This window comes from Colletotrichum spaethianum, assembly GCF_022836535.1.
Source record: "Colletotrichum spaethianum MAFF 239500 DNA, contig18, whole genome shotgun sequence".
In the NCBI taxonomy this organism is placed as follows: Eukaryota; Fungi; Ascomycota; class Sordariomycetes; order Glomerellales; family Glomerellaceae; genus Colletotrichum; species Colletotrichum spaethianum.
The window spans coordinates 194,590-211,058 of record NW_026054788.1 but is presented as its reverse complement, the minus strand read 5'-3'; the positions used below and the strand labels follow the sequence as shown (position 1 = coordinate 211,058).

The window sequence follows — 16,469 nt, the reverse complement described above, 5'->3', positions numbered from 1 at the left end:
GGCGGGGCCCGTTTTCCCTAACGGACCCTGCCCGTCGACCAGTCGTCGGCTCTCCATTTTACGGAGCTCTCTCTCTCTTCGCCCAGTACATAGTACGCCTCTTCCCCGCGATAAGCAGGATTGTGTGCATGCGGGGGGGCTTATCGCCAAGTTTCCGTTGCCCATCCCGTTCTCTCCCGCAGTCGTGCAGGCCCAGCCCTATCATATATGTCGGAGGGCCAGCGTGCGCTATAGCTTTGCCTGCCAGCGAGATCCCGAGGTGAGGGGACGCAGCATCTGCAACGTCCGGTCTCGCTCGTGGGGGGGGCTTGATGCATGTTGTTGTTGTTGGGGAGATGGAAAGATTCCGAGACCTCGCCCTCGCCCTTAGCAGAGATCTTGTGCGACGCTCCCGGAGCCGGCGGCGTGGGCGCTTGGAATCTCAAAATGCCAGACATCATGATTCTTCCCCATCTTGGTCAGGATGCGCTGGATCTCCCAGCGTGAGCCCTCCATGCCCGTCCGAGACCGTACATCAATGACAGCGACAAAGGTGCTGATCCCCAGGTGTGGCTGAGGGCCGTTGAACCCTCTCCCAGGGATCTCCCCGCCCCACAAGAGCCCCCCGACGCCACAATCTCGATTCCACCTCGAGAGCGAACCTCGAGATCACGTCCCGTGACGCCAGCAGGATCCAGGTGACTCGGCGACGACGAGTCTCGAGGATACGGCATTCCACGAGTGACCACCGTAAGCGCCAGTCGCATCCATGGCATCACGATTACGAACTGTGCCATGGTCGAACATGGACGTCCATCCATTCCCCTCCGCGTCCGGACCCGAGTCCGAAAGATTCCGTCGGCCGGGGGGCTTGGGACCCTTGCGTCTCCGCATCACCATTACCGTCCTGGGCGGACGAAATGGTGTGCGCCACGAGGGAAAAGCGTCCGAACAAGATACCCCAGATTGATTTCCCTCCCCACGGACCTCGGCAGTCACGACTTGTCCAAAGACGCTTCCCGAAGTTGAAAGAAGGACAAGGGCCGAAAGATTCGGCGGGCTCACATGTGAGCCCGAAAGACAACCAAGGACAACCAAAAAAAAGCCACGGCCTATGTAATCCAAGATGATGTACCCTCCTTCCAAGGAAACGACACCGAACGTGTGGCTGGTCCAGGCTCGCGGGGCCCCGATGCGCCCCGATCCCCCCTCGATAGACTCGCCAAACGGACAAAGAATAAGAGCGCCCCCCCCCCCCTGGGCCCAGTATCGCACCCGCAAGCAGCCTCGGGAGAACCTCGAAGCTGCTGGCGGCGGCACAAGGGGGGAAAGGCGTCGCCGAGGCAGCGCGGCCTTTCCCCCGCGGGGCGCCTCCCGCAAAGTAAGACGAGAGGCCGCCTCGCAAGCACAACATCAGGCGAACGAGCAGGTGGCCAACGACGAGGTGCCGATTCCAGGCGGTCCACCAAAACCGGATCCCCTCGAGATCGCATACCCCAGAGCGAAACCCAAGAATAGAGACGATTTTTTGGGGACCTCTCTTTCGGGTCCTGTCTGCCGGGGGGGCATAAGGATGGGAGATGAGCGTTCGTAATGCGCGGCCGAAAGTCTAGACTCGAGGTGAGGCTGTGCCCTTCGGACGGGAGCAACGGTGTACTTGTACGTACACTGGTGGTATATGGGCAAAACTGGCAAAACGACTGGACGACTGGACGACTGGACGACCGCTGGGGACGGGGCAGCTCCAGCACCTCCAGCAGCTGGGACGGCAGTGGCACTGGCACAGCGCTGATACGGGGTCCGTTACGGGGGGGTGGGGGCAGCGCGCGGCCCTCTCTGGGTTGCGCAGGCCGGGAATTGCAGCTGGATGGGGTTCCCGACCGTTCCCGACCGTTTGACGAGGAGAGAAGGGGAGGGCTCTCCCCCAGCACGCTTCACCCGCTTCCTGCTGCTTCCCTCCCCCTCCCCCCCAAAACTCTCTCAGCGCCAAGTGTGTCGTTGGCCGCCAGCCAGACTTCCCGCTCCCCAAGACAGCGCAACCGCAAGACAACGCCGATGACGACATGACCCGCGGGCCAGAACAGTAGCTGCTCGAACCAAGGGGGGGCTAAACCTTCAGCCCCGTGGGCTCTCACTCTCACTCTCACTCTCACTCTCTCTCTCTCTGACTCTGTCTCTGTCTCTCTGTCTCTCTGTCTCCTTCTCTTGTGGTCCCGTCGGTTCTGGACCACCACAGTTTGGGTCGGCAAGACTCACCTCAGCAACCAGCCCCCCATCCATCTGCCGGCGGACGCGTCGAGTGTGCATCAGCAACCACCACCACCAGGACTTGAGATGGTCAAAAAGAGTCGGTGACACATGCCTACGCACCACCACTACACACACACACACACAGAGGGTGAGTGACTCTTGCTTGAGCCACACCCGGAATGGCTCCGACACCTTCATACGTGTGACGCTTTCGAGGCACGAATGCAAAAGTCAAGCGGGCCGCGACAATGAAGTCACCGCGCGCCGCTTCCTTTACTTTTCACAGGAAGCCACTAGCACATGCCAATCTTGGAAACGGTCACGATGATGATGATGGATGTTTTGTGTGTGAAGAATAGAATCAAATGGTGTTGTCGCGCAGCGGCGAAGGGTATCTCGTACTAAATACTAAACTAAGTTGTGAAAGAAGCCCACGATCCCAGTGAGGCTGATGATGTGATGACGATCCCCCGATAAAAATGCGGATGCAAATGTGCTGTATGCCATGGTGCTCCCCTATTCCTCCTCCTCCTCCCCCGCAAAGCCGATCCGTTGATCGATCCAGTTCCAATCAAACAAATGAGCAAGGAAAAAAACTCCATGCGACAAAAATAGTTGCGTAACCTCGGAGGGCCATTGCAAGGGGGGTATCAACATGAAAAAAGCAAAAGGAAATGGAGAAAAAAACAAACAAACAGGCTTGCACGGCATGTGCAGTGCCTGTGGCCCATGATGCACCCCACGAGTCCGCGGATACAGGTTTTTGGCTGCGATAACGAGGCAGCCGACACCTGTTCCTCCCACCTGCCACACCAGCTCCCTGTTAGCCGGGTGACTCTTCTTCCCTCGGTGGGTGGCCAACACCGCCGGGGCTTGTGTGCTAGTGTGGCTGAGACACACTCCCCCACAGTCGGCTTTGGCTGTGTTCCCCCCCACACCGTTCCGAATCGCCCCGTGCTGTTGCGAGGCGACCGGCTTCGAATGTCGGCTGCACACCTCCACGACCCCCGTGATGGGGAGTGCAAAAGCATGGTTCGGAGTCGTATTCGAGGCCTCGGCCACGGTGACGAGTGGCCAGAGGCGTAGTTTGTTTGGAAGACCCAAGGCCTGGGACGAGTCGCAGGCGTGTCGTATTGGTCTTCGCCGGCCACAAGCTGTAGATGTGCCGTGTAATTATTGATTAAGGTTTGTTGAGACGAGGTGTGAGCCAGCTGGGATGGTGCTGTCCCGGAGGGTGCCTCGCTCGTCCGAACAAGTTACTGGTGGACGCACCACCGCGAATGAGAAGAGAGCTGTCGTGCTTGGCGTGAAGCTCTCACTCGGCGATGGGAGTCATCGAGGCCAGCTTGTTCTTGGGGCTCTTCTTGGAGCTGCCGCGGCGCTGCGACTTCTTCTGCTGGAGGGCGGCCTGGCGGCGGCGCTCCTTCTCGAGCATGACGCAGCGGAGGGCCTCGCGCTGCATGGCCATGCGCTCGCGCTCCATGTCGAGAAGCTCGGCCTCGGAGATCTGGGGCGAGCGGGAGTTGGGCGAGGAGAAGCTGCCGGAGCTGGAGACGCTGCGGGAGTCGTCCTCGAAGTCCTGGGGGAAGAGGTCCTCGTCCGAGAGGTACGAGGTGGCCCTGGGCTCGCCGTCAAAGTCGGCAAGGGTGTCGCGGCGCGGCCATGAAGGGAAGGCGCACGACCGGTCGTGGGCGAGCATGTTGCTGGGGGCGATGTCGATGGGGGCCGTCATGGAGACGGCGCCCATGGAGCTATATGAACCGTATGAGCCGTACATGGCTGCGATGTGTGTTGTGTGGGTTGTTGTTTGTGGTGAGAGTTGGAAGAGTGTTGTGAGGTCTTGTTCGTATAAGACTTTTGGTTGATGGTTGTGGATATTGTTGATTCTTGCGTTGGACTGCGAGTGTGGGAGAGGGTGGACACGGGAGACTTATAAGTCGAAGGGGCGCGTCTCCCTTCCTCTCAACTCTGGGGGGGCGTGTTGGGGGTGTGAGAAAAAGGGGGTACGGTGAAGGGGGTGAAGGGGGGGACGGCCAGGAGGTCGTGGGTGCAAGGTTGGGCAGAGCAACGTTCCGAGGAATTTCAGAGAGTGGGCCTGGGACTTTGCTTTGCAAGCCTAAAAGATGGGGGCAACAGCGTTCCCGGGATCCCGAGGGGTGGGAAAACAAGGCAAGGGAGGCGGTGACGGAGATGGGAATTGGGAGTTGGGAGCTGGGAGGGGGGGGAGGGGGGGTGAGACGGAAGGGGGACAAGAGTCAGGGCGGGTGCTGACAGCGCAGGGTGTGCGGACAAGACCCGAGCTGAGGACTGACTGAATACGGAGAGCAGAGGCAGAGGCAGAGGCAGAGAAGCAGAGGCAGAGGCAGAGAAGCAGAGGCAGGCGGAAGCGGTTGCAGTTGTCGGTTGAGGGGGGGCGTGTGGCGCCGAAAACTGGACGAGACCAGACGGCCGAGGCGTGTCGGTGGGTTTAGAAAAAAAAAAAAAGAGGGCAAATGTCGGCGACAGGGCTGGCGGCCACAGGTCGCGCGGGAGGAACACCGTACCGTATTCCTTCTCCTTGGGCCCGGCCTGTCGCTGTGCCCTTCCTTTGGGGCTGCTGCTCGTTAATTACCTGCTTCTTGGAGGAACAGCAGGGAGAGAGGGCCGCGGGCCTGGGCTTTTTTGGCTTTTTTGGCTTTTTTTGGGGGGGGCTGGTCACTATTCTTGACGTGGCGTTGCCGAGGAGCTGCAAGTCCAGAGACACTTGAATTGCGTCGGACGGTACGGCGCAGAAGTGCTTCCGATGAGTCAAGCTTCGGTACTGAGGTACGGCCGGAGTGGAAATCCTGCTTTCCTCGAGGGGTGGTGATGATGATGATGATGTGTTTTGGTGTGCGTGGTGTGTGTGTGTGTGTGTGTGTGTGTCTTCTTGTCTGCGCCTGAGTAATTCGGCTTTGCTGTTGGTGGTGCACCTCGGCGTCGACGGGATTTTGTCTTTTTTGGTGTGTCGGTGACGATGACGGTATCGGTATCTTTGTGATGACGCTTGCTGATTGCCTGCGATGGTTTGCTGCCGAAACACCAGGATGACTCGGACGGGAGGACGGAAGAGTCATGATATACAGAGTACACACGATGACCTGCATGCTACTGATTGATGGCTGCTCGCCCAGTCTGTTCGGCCAACATCAGAACATCATGGCGCAAACAAGGACAAACATAAAGAGAGAGGAAAAAATAAGGCCCCGGGTTTGTTTGAGTTGCGAGGCCGCGGGGCGCGAATGCGCCCATGGGGGAAAGGAAGAGGAATGCGAACGGACGGGCTTGGCTCCGTGTGCAAGCGGTCGAGGTCTCTCTCTGTCTCTCTCTGTCTCTCTCGTCCGTCTGCAACTATCGCAGGCCGCAATGTCTGGCGGTGCACACCAACAAGGTACGCAAGGGAGACTGCATTCCAGGCCGCCCATTCTGAAGTCTCAACTTTCTGGTTCCGATTCCGACGCCGACGCCTCGACTCTCGTCGTCCTGTCTCTGCCGTGTGTGTCTCGCCAGCTTGGTCTTGGTCTTGGTCTTGGTTAATGGCGATTGTTGGCACCCCGGTCGGTGTGCCGGTGTCGCCTGTCCACCCCCACGCGCATCGCAGCCAGGAGACAAACACAGAACTCAGGCCCCCTACGCTGCGGAGCCGGCGCTGAGGGCCTCTCTCCCTCGCGGCCCAACGAGCGACAGGCCCAGCCAAAACGGAGTTAGAGAGAGAGACAGTTTGGGCGTATTGGCGGTATTGGCGATTATCGTGTATTCCCAGAGGCATGGGGGTAACGGGCTTGGACGGAAGGGGGGGCCGTTAACCACCAAAACCACCGCAGACCGCAGACCGCAGACCACAGACGGGGAAGCGGCGGGAGCAGCGTTAGCGACGAGGCCTACTGTACAGGTACAGCGCAGCTGCAGCGGCAGAGCGGCGGCTGCCCACCCTCCAAGAAGCAAGAGAAAACGGAACGAGAATGAGCGGTGTTTGACCGCCTTGTCTGGAGGGGAGGGGGGAGGGCGTGTCGGGTTTCATTGGCCGGGAACACAGGGGGGGGAGATAGGAAAGAGTCATGATTTCGAGGTACCTCTGCATACGTTTGACGCGCGGGGGCTACTTCTCGCGACAGAGTTCGCCTGAAAAGCTGGAGCCGGCCGGAACGTTGGCTCTCAGGCCCTTCAGGCGGTGCGGGTGCGCTAGGAAGAGGCCCCCCGCCGGGTCGACCACAGCACAGCAGCAGATGCAAGGCCCGACAGAAGGCATGAGAGTGCTTGAGAAGGGGGTAGGGGAGGGGGGGGGGGAAGAGATCGCCCTTGGCTACCGTCTGGCCCTGGCCATTCTCTCCCGCCGTTCACTTGCTCTGGGCCCCGGCGGCCCCTCCCCGCGGATGGCAGTCTGGGCTGCCCCGGGCCTCGGGCCAGCCAAAGAACTGGCACGCAAAAGAGCCCCAGGGCACCCCAAGGGCAAAGCAAGGGGATACCGAAAGCTGGTCCTGGGCGCCGCCGCTCGGTGCTTCTCCGTCCAGACTTGCTTGCTTGCTCAAGGCATTTCCCTCGCGGTTGAAGTTGCCCGTGCCCTGCGGGAGTGCGCTCATACTGCCTCTGACACGCGTTGCCGACTTGGCCTGTCATTGGACAACCCTCCATCGCCAATCTATCGCTGAATCTCTGCAACGCTGTCCGAGACTTCGAACGAGACGCGCAAGACTCATGAGAAGGCGGGGGGGGAGGGAGAAGCCTATCGCGCTCCTTTGATCTGGATATTGACCTTTGACCACAGCATCGGTCCGGTGTCGTACACCCCCCTCTGCAATCCACATCCACATCAAACACCCCTCGTTCATTTTGCCCGTGTCTGTGTCTGTGTATGTGTGTTTCTTGTCTTTGGGCATCCATAGGCCAGACGACCCTGGGAGCGAAGCGCGACGACGACGAACCAAAAGGCTGCGTTCGGGAAACCACGGCAAACACGCCGGGCACTTACAGCGCCTCACAGCCGCCTGGGCTCGTCCACCCCGCATGCCGGCCGGCGATTGATGAGGACGTGGCTTATCTGCTCTTCTTCCTGGTTGAGAGCCACCATACCAAAAAGTACATTGTAAGCAAGCCACTCGGCACCGATTGTCAAGCGTAGATTGGCGGCAAGCCCAAGTTGAGCCCGGAGCAGAAAAGTAGGTGTGCCAGCAAATCTGCCGTGGCTGCATCCAGCACCCGCTACCCAACTACGCACACCGTCCTCCCCCCCCAGGGCTGACGATACGATGGCTTCTTCCCTCTGGCGGCGCATTGCCTCGCATCGCATCCGCGCCGGGAGCCCCATCCCGCTCCAGTCACGATCGAGGACGGCCCTGTACTGTACACTAGACAAAAAATACGTCTCTCTTTTTGAGTTTGCAATTTACCAAAGGGGAGACAAAAGCAAACAAGGGCGCCCGATACAGTGGTCCAGGAACGGCCATTTCCGTAACCCCCAGGCTGGCCCCCCCGTAGCCGTTGTCTCTCGAGTCTCGGCTCCCTTTCTTTTTTCCCCCTGCCGCCTTTGACACTCTACCCCATCCAATCCACTGCACCGGTTCAGATCCCCGGGTGTCTTGGCCTTCGCCAGAAAAGAAAAGGGCGACAATCTCTTGCTTTTTCGTCATTTCAAAATTCCTCCGGGCCTAAAGGTCCTCATTTCGCTCCCTGGCCCCCCCTCCCCTGGCCGTCCTCGGCGTCCTTTACCGCGACGGGGCCGCGGCGTGTCGGCCCCAGCTTCTCTGCCCCCAACCCTTCCCGTGGTGAGGGCACCCCCGGCGCATCTCATCTTAATCCTGACGCCCAAGCCGTACCAGGCGCCCGGAGTCAGGTTCGGGCAGGGTGAGGCGGGAGAGACATGGATCGCCATCATTTGCGGCGCTTGTTCTTTCTTCCGCCGGGAATCGGGGTGTTGGAGCACTCTCTCAGAGACACGATGCCCTTCCCTACACTACATTATACATAGTACAGAGCGTTGGCAAAGTTACAAGACGTATCATCGCCCTGTTCAGTAACACCCAGAGTGACAAGAAGTCCAAAAAGGCCCTGCCTCCCTCCCCCCACCCGGTTTCCCCGGCCGGCAAGCCAGCAAAGCAGCACGAACCACACCCAGTCGCCAACAACATCCCTTCCCGGCCAAGGTTTGTGAATGGGATGATTCAGGGCAATCACTCGTGGGAATGCAACTGGTTTGGATGGTTGGCCCCCCGGATGCAACAATGCGACGGGTTTGTGTATCCCCGCGAGCACATTCCGTTGGATGCCCGAAATTCCTCCATTCCTGCTGGAGCAACCACCGACATCATCAACACCACCACCACCACCACCAAAACACCGACGCCGAGCACCAACAAACCCTGGCTGACAAACCCAAAAAGAAACCCCCCAAGCGAGCATGCAACCGCTTCCGCATCCAAACGGAAATGCGACGACGAGGCCAACTTACAAAGACACCCACCGCCCGCTGGATGGGATGGCATGGGAGGGAATAGGATGGGTGGATGGGTGCCTTGCCTTGCCATGCCACGCCATGCCCGGCTTTGCTTCTGATAACTTCTGCTGACTAGCTCCACGATGCGCTGCTACCCTTCCAACATCCAATGTATCTGAACCGTCGATTTGACTGACATCTGAGACGTCCAATGCCAATTCCCGTCCAGGGACGCGATACGACCCGAACACGGAATATCACACACACCACTACAGAGGTATACCATACCGTGTGGAAGGCGGTGACCGGCGCGTAGCCAGACCGCCCTATGCTTCTGCGCCGCCAGGCAACCTCACAGGCTTACTTTACGGACGGCCAACTTACGTAGTACTCACCGGGTATCAGAGTCAGTACATAACGGCGGCTTTTAATTCGTGCCTTTCCACTGCCCTGCCTGGCCGTCTTACCGTGTCGCAAGTGCTACAGCCGTGCTGACTGGACTGGACTGGACTGGCCTCAGCCCGCCATCGCCTACGCCCGACCCCGCGGCGACGAGTTCCCCGGCTTTCTGACTCAGACTGGGGGTGGCGCACGCGGATCCCATTTACACCACCTACGCTGGCCTCCAGCGCGGTACCACCGCTATTAGCGGTCTTTGTTTTCCCCGGATCACCCAAGCCGCGGGCTGGGCGCTGTGAGAGGGTGTGTCTAGGTGCCTACCTACGTGCCAGCCCTTGGGACGGGAACGGTCAATCAATCCTTTGTTGGACTGCTGCCTCCTCGAGCAAGCTTACCTCGCCTAAGAATAGGGCGACGAGACGAAGGGAAGGCCGTTACGTTGCGCGCATACCGCACAGCAGGCGGTCTGTCCCCTCCGCCATCCTCGTTCTCGTACTGCCAGTAGTTGCGCAAACCACCAAACGGCGGCATCGGATTGGATCGCGAATGCAGTTTTGCGCCGCGACGGGAAGCCCCCCCTCCTCCTCCACCGCGAAAAGTCTCGCCGTTTGCGTCGTAAGCCACAGCCGAGCGAAAGGAAAGCTGAAAAAAATCGTATTGTGCTGCCTATTTCTTTTTTTGCCCTTCGAATGAGATCGCAAAGGCGGCTCCTCGAGACGTGACTGGTCCCCGCAAGTCAACGGCAGAGTCTCGTCCCGAGTCGCCCTATGCCATCCAGGGACATATGAAATCCAGAGCTTCCGTTCTGGACCCTTCTGCGGTCGAGCCAGCCAAGAGGGCGGGAACGTGGACACACGCAAGGGGGATGCCTCTTGATTCGAAGCGCAGCTGCGCAAGCCATCGCGAGCCCGGCCGCAGGGGACAACCTCTTGCGAGAAGCTGAAGGGGCGATCGGCTGTGGTCCGTGGGACCATTGACTGGTTGACGGTCGATAGCGGCGGCAGGCAACATTCCTGAGCATTCCCATGCCTTGGACGTATTTTTTTCCCTTTCTTTTCGTCCAGTGTTTTGAATGGTGGGATAGCTGCGGACTGAAACAAGCTCCAACGACAAATGCCACGACGGCACATGCCAGATGGGCGATGGAGGGGGGGGGGAGCAGAGGGCGGCCGGCTGCAGTCGAGTCGCATCCGGTCCGTGCCAGCGACGGGACTTACTCGACGATCCCTATATTTGTACAATAGCATCCGCAACACGGACCTGTGAGAAGAAAACAAGATCAGACTGAAACGGGGGGGCAAGTGAGAGGGCGAGGCGACAAATCGTGCCTGACGCGGGTGTCGACCGCCGCCGCCACACCGGGCCAGCACCACTTTTCCCGCCGCCGCCGCCGCCGCCTGCCACTTCCTTTTTGTATCCCCTGTGGCGGCGGCGGCGGCGTTCGCCTCCCCTTTAGGCAGAGGAAAGGAAGCCATCACAAGCGTCCGCGTCCCGCGACCCCGGCGTTGCATCTATTTGCAAACAAGCGCCCGAGCGCCTGGGAAGCAAACCCACGGCTCACCCCCCTCCCTTGTGCCGCGACTCAGTACCTACCTAGCTCCTTGGTGCACCGAGCGACCGGACGACGGGATGATGCCCGGCTGGCCAGGGTGCTTGGGAAAAAAGGAAGAAGAAGAAAAAAAACGACCAGGAGTCAAGAGAAAGTGAAGAGGCCCGCGACCTTCTAGAACGGCGCTAGACTCTTTTCTTCCCTGCTTGCGCTTGCTACCTATGCCAAAGGGGGGTGTGGGTGTGTGTCAGTTTGCTCTACCCGTGTGCTTTGCTCCGTTGGGTGGATGTTTGGGTTTGTCGACCCCCCAGTTCCCCGAAATTGGACCGGCCATACGGGATGTGGGGCCCGGAAGGGTGGGGAAAAGAAGACGCTGGAGCGCGACAGGGTGTCCTCATCCGGCCTAGCGGTCTTTCGCAACGTGCCATCTCTTTGCTGCTCTTTACCAGTGTAGGGGTCGTTGGACCTTCCTGTCGGCTCTGGCTCGGTTGCTGCCGGATTAGTCACCCGGGGACGCGGAAAAGGGTGAAGGAGGACTGTTTGTTTTGTGCACTGGAATGCACAAGGGAGTTTTGTGCCCCTGAAAACGGTGGGCAGAGCAGGGCTTCGGAAACGGTTTGGGGGGGGGGGGCGCTGGACGGATCGGGAGGCGCGGAGGCACGGCGGCGCATGGCAGGCGCGGCGTCAAGGGGGATCTGCGTCCGGCGGGTGAGGAGGCCGTTGAGCCTTATTGCGGGCGGAGCATTTTCTGTGGTTCGTTGCGGACGTATTTTGATGATGCTTACACTACCAAAACACAGAGGAGAAAAGCCGTTTGTGGAGTGTTGTGGAATTCGGGCGTCTTGCCTCAGCATGGCCATCTCGCCGGTCTCGTCGGAGACATCTCTCGTACTCGTGGGGAGGGAGGTGCGGGCTGGCAGTCCGGAAGCTGATGTGTCTTGCTGGTGGAATGGGAGGTCTTGTCTTCACAGGTGTATTTGGACACGATCGTCGAGGTTGTGGTCGATCCGCTCGACGATCGGATGGGGAGGGTAATTTCTTCGTGATTCCGCTTGCTCCGGCGTACGGGATGGGTATCCGGCACTGGGCCGTAGCCCATAATGAGGCTCGGCTGCTCGTCTCCATGCACCCCAATCTGGATGACTCCCTGTGGTCCATGTGGCCGTATTTGAAGATCACGGTCTCTGGATGGGGTTTCAATGATGGGTGTTCATTTACGAGCTCCGTCTTTCGGTGGCACCTTGCAGCCAGCCACGTGAATGTCAAACCGTTGATTAGATATGGCTCTCAATTTCTAACCTAATAGCTGAAGCCATTCTAAGTCTACTAGTCTGTTCCTGCTTCGTATGAAGGGACGCTTCTGCTCAAAGTACACGTCGTCCCATAGGTGGAAACCGACTTGAGAGGCCTTTTGATTTCCTGAGGGGTGGGTGTATGATGGCTGCAAACAATTCAAGGCCATATGAAGCAACGTCTCCTCGTTAAAGACGATATACCCAAGAATGGAGAGGTGGCCGTTTTGGGGTCTGTAGATCTCATCGGCTTGGTTGACTGGGGGTGGATATAGGGACGTTGAGGAGTGCTAGCGGGAACCGCATCGCAGAGGATGGTTCAACACGGCTGTAGGCAGTCGGCGCGCGATGAAGGGATCGTGAGAATCCAACTTGGTGTTGAGGTTGAGGATAGGTGTATCGGTTACTGTTGGCGTATTGGTCCGGTTGCGGATATCGAGACCCATGTTGTAGTATCAGATCCGGCCATGCCACTTATACTCAGAGGATGAGGATGAAAAACCTGGTCTTGACGGTCAGTTATCTCGATCAGTCAAGACATAGCATATCTTCTGCGGGAAGATTTAGGGTGTTGCTAGTTTGTGCATTGGAAGAACCGGAAGCGAAGTCTCAGACACGTTAATTACGGTGTGACATCGTCCATGCTGCGATGTAGCTGTGTTGAGCAGGTGCATTAGGCTCTTGATAGCGGGGCACCGGAAGAATTTGTCGTAACGTCATGACTCTTGCACCGAGCTTCGCTGTCCTCACGATCAAGGCGTGTGCAATTCCACATCAAGAGGACCTTGTATGGGTCAACCATACTCACACGCTTGATGCAAAGGCACTGAATACCCTAATGTGTGACATGGTTTGAGGCGACGTCGGTAGAAATTGCAGACTTTGTCAACCTTGGGTCTCATTCAATACATGTGACATGAACATGACCAAGTGCTACTGAGTGGATTTACACCGACCCCCTTTCACTGCATCGTGAGATGCCTCGGTAGAGTGGGATACAGGTCGTCTTTTCGATACCCGCCAGGGCTGCAGATAAGCCTCGTCTGACTGGGGTGATCTGAATTTCTTCATGCGGCTATTTCTCCATCGCAGAATAAGGCATCGATTGTCGTTCTGCAGAGTGACAGGATCGTCCACATCCCTGCTCGACCCCTCTTCTGCTGACGGCCAAGAATGACAGACATCGTAGATGATGAGGGGGTTCATGAGTGCGGGTTTTTCTAGACGTAGCCGAGTTTCTGAAATGCGCAATCGTTCACCGAACTATTCATCCTCTTCATTCCATAACAAACTCCAAATCGAAATTTAATATCAGTCACGATGTCCGGAAATATCACAATCTCGCCCGAAACGGCGGAAATTATCCGCCGCAAAAAGTCCCAGTACTGCCGCTTCGCCGACGGCCTCGAGTGGGACCGCTTCGACACCATCATGCTCCCCGACTTCACCTTCGAGGGCGTCGAGACGGACGGCTCCGTCCTCGTCATGAACGGCGTGCGCTACCGCTGGGAGTCACGCGAGGCCTGGGTCGCCCACTTCCGCGAGGTGTTCAAGGTCATGCAGACGATGCACCTCATCGACCCCGGCGACCTGGAGCAGGTCGCCGAGGACGAGGTCAAGGCCGTGTTCGGAGTGATTTGGCACATGGGAACGAGGGGCACCGAGACCGGGCTGCATTCGACGGGCGGGGGGCACTACTACGAGACCTGGAAGAAGGTTGACGGGGACTGGTTCATGGCGAGCTCGTCGATGAGGAGGCTGTATACCAAGACCCAGGGGGTTTGATGGGTTGAGTGGGTGAGTGAGACTGTGGGTGAGGGTTTGAACGATGTTGTCTTGGATGTTTGCGTGTGTTGGGATTCGAGCGTTGAAATCAGATGCCGCAAGTTGATTGTGTGCTTGAATGTGAGTTAAGAGATACGCCCTCGAGATCGCAACTCGATCGCGTGAGACAGGAGCTCCATTGCGGCGAAATTTCCTCAAACTTTGCAGGTATTACCGGCAGAAACATTGTCACTCCTTCCCACCCTACCGATTAATATGCTGGCTCATTTGCATCGGGACGCAAGGCTGTTCTGCGATGCCTCCGTACTACGTAGGAGCCAGCTATGCAAGCTTCTTGCAGAGCCGTAGCATGGGTGCGTGCTTCCTCATGATGTGCTGCCAGATGACTGCCTCGAATACACCCTTGAGGAAACCACACAGTAAGAACTCATAAGTATGGGAATCAAGCGTGGTTAGTGTTACTGCAGGAAAAGTTCTAATGGTTTATTTCATATTGACCAAAGCACACTGCAAATGGAGGGGGGTTTGATACACCGCATTGCTACTCATACTCACGTCCTTTCTCCTCAGTGATCATGGATGTTCAGGTGGAATTCATAGCGGATACGAATGCATGCTTGGGGATCTTAGGGATAACAGCCTGGTTGATAAAATAAGCCACCTGTGTATACGCAGAACGTGGGTTTGAATACAATACCCTAATGCTACAGTACGACATGCTTGAGAAATGGCCAACAACCGGGGGCGTATTGTGCCTCCTTTGATTATCACACAAAAGCTGCTGTGGTATGAGAGAGTCCTGACATAGTCCGTACCAACATGGTAGTGCTTCTCGGGACGATGGGAAGTTCGAGTCAAGATAACAAAATGGTATACATGAGTTGGGAGTTGGAGTTTCCAGGACCCTCGTAGATATCGACACTGGCAACGAAATTTATACTTCAAGAAGTTGATATGAGTATAGTATATGTAAATCAGTAACTCGTATTTACGTAAGTTGCGCAAGAGGGGGCCGTATATAATTTGCATGACACTTATCAACAAGTTGTTAACCAGCACGTGCTAAAAGATTTCATGAAGCTACATAAATTCATTATCAGACATTTGAACAGGATGTAGTAGTTGAGTCTCTCTGAGTTATGCTGCCTCAGCAGCCATCGCGCCCACCAGATCCAAGTTATCGCAGTAATTAAAGATGCATACAACGATTGATAGGCCTGCCTCTTAGCTCGCTGACGACATAACCACACCAGTATGAGTCCAGGCATCATCGCCGGAATACCGGTGTCTGTGTGTCCTCATTTAGCATAGATACCTCTGTACTCAAAGAACTCGTTCCAAATGGGGTCGTTGATAAGCGTCTGAGCAAGATCAGTCTCATACATAACGACGATTTCGGGGCCCTCGTCCGACTCGGGCGAAAGGTCTCGCGAGGGATAGACGAGGATACCCGTGTCCGAGACTTGGCTCATTAAGTACCGGTAGGTGGCAGGCTTCGCGAAGCCAAAGTCAGCCGAAACGATGTTGACGCTACGGTGGTCCGACTGCCCAATCGACATGGGCGGACGTGAGTCGACACGGGTGTTGAGGCTAGACTTCACACGGATCGTCGCCACCATCTTGAGCGTCTCGTCGAGATCCTCCTGCGTGACGCTGTCTGTCAGCTGGCGTATGTAGCGGGCAATTTTCCAGAACGGCCACTCCGAGATCAGCTCGGACACCGTGGGCTGCTCGACGGGCGCTGTCGTAGACAGGGCCACGAACATGACGTTCTGCTGGATGCGTGCGGGGGGCTTCGGACTGTGCATACGCCGACGCATGTCGATGGCCTCGGACCAGATGAGTTTGGAATCCGGCGCGGGCTTGAAGACAGGCGCGCGGAGGCGTGTTACGTGTCGCCAGATGAAGGCGGAGAAGGCATCATACGTCGAAACCCAGGTGCCGTCTTCAGGCTTAGCGAGCTCCTTCAGCCGGGCGGCCTTGCTTTTGGGGAGGTGAAAGAGATAGGAAGAGGAGCCGATGTGGTCCGGATGCCTGTCGGGTGGCTGAGGGCCTTCCACCTTCTCTTCCTCTGGTGGCTCTGGTTTGAGGAGCCTAGAGACGTCCTGGCAGGCCGGGTCCCACGTGGGGTACGCAGTCCCGTTGGTGAACGCGTAGCAGTTCTCGGCAAGCTGGTCAGCAAAGCCGGCCCAACCCATGACGTCGGCTGCATAATGGTGACTGTGGATGCTGAAGACGAGACCGCCGCGGACAAAGTTGGCCTTAAAGGCCGAGGTTATGGGGCTTTGCTCCAGATTGGCTTCGGGCTTCTCGCCATAAGTCATGGGCTCAACAGCCCAGAGACTAAGGTCACCCAGCGCGAGGGTGGTGTAATGAGCTCTCTCAATGTCGTCAAAAGAGGGATATTTTCCTGCATCCTCAGGGTCATCGAGCCATTGGACGACGAAGCGGACGGTGTCGTCTTTCTTCTTGGTGAAAGAGTAGCCGCCCCAGGGGTCCTTCTCAATTCGTCCGTTCAAGTGTCGTACTTGGGCAAGAGTCCTTTCGAGGCCAGTCTTGAGGACCTCAACGACTCTGGGCTTTGCGGCATCATCGACGCGGAAGAAGATGGCATAGTGGTTGTATGCCAGCACCGTCAGATAGTCCAAGGTAGAAAGCCTGAACCTCTCCACCTCTGGGTCGTTTTCCCATCCATACGGGTGGAGGTTATAAACCTCTTCTTTTGGCATGGCTGCAGAATGGTAGAGGTAGATTAAGAGGGGAACTA

At 57.5% G+C, this 16,469-nt stretch overlaps 5 protein-coding genes across 5 annotated transcripts; 1 reads left to right on the top strand and 4 right to left on the bottom strand.

Annotated features, from left to right (window-relative positions):
- Positions 1–648: 648 nt before the first annotated feature.
- Positions 649–879, bottom strand: ColSpa_07171 (uncharacterized protein; the record flags this gene model as incomplete). The annotated part of the gene is made up of 1 exon (XM_049273383.1): positions 649–879. The coding sequence occupies one exon, from the start codon at positions 877–879 to the stop codon at positions 649–651; it is 231 nt and encodes a 76-aa protein (XP_049129340.1).
- Positions 880–3,544: 2,665 nt separating this feature from the next.
- ColSpa_07170 (uncharacterized protein) lies at positions 3,545–4,006 on the bottom strand (the record flags this gene model as incomplete). The annotated part of the gene is made up of 1 exon (XM_049273382.1): positions 3,545–4,006. One exon carries the CDS (start codon positions 4,004–4,006, stop codon positions 3,545–3,547), a length of 462 nt encoding a protein of 153 aa, XP_049129339.1.
- Positions 4,007–6,584: 2,578 nt separating this feature from the next.
- On the bottom strand, positions 6,585–6,827 carry ColSpa_07169 (uncharacterized protein; the record flags this gene model as incomplete). Its single annotated transcript, XM_049273381.1, has 1 exon — positions 6,585–6,827. The coding sequence occupies one exon, from the start codon at positions 6,825–6,827 to the stop codon at positions 6,585–6,587; it is 243 nt and encodes an 80-aa protein (XP_049129338.1).
- A 6,410-nt stretch (positions 6,828–13,237) lies between these two features.
- On the top strand, positions 13,238–13,702 carry ColSpa_07168 (uncharacterized protein; the record flags this gene model as incomplete). The annotated part of the gene is made up of 1 exon (XM_049273380.1): positions 13,238–13,702. The coding sequence occupies one exon, from the start codon at positions 13,238–13,240 to the stop codon at positions 13,700–13,702; it is 465 nt and encodes a 154-aa protein (XP_049129337.1).
- Positions 13,703–15,000: 1,298 nt separating this feature from the next.
- Positions 15,001–16,431, bottom strand: ColSpa_07167 (trichothecene 3-O-acetyltransferase TRI101; the record flags this gene model as incomplete). The annotated part of the gene is made up of 1 exon (XM_049273379.1): positions 15,001–16,431. The coding sequence occupies one exon, from the start codon at positions 16,429–16,431 to the stop codon at positions 15,001–15,003; it is 1,431 nt and encodes a 476-aa protein (XP_049129336.1).
- Positions 16,432–16,469: the final 38 nt, after the last annotated feature.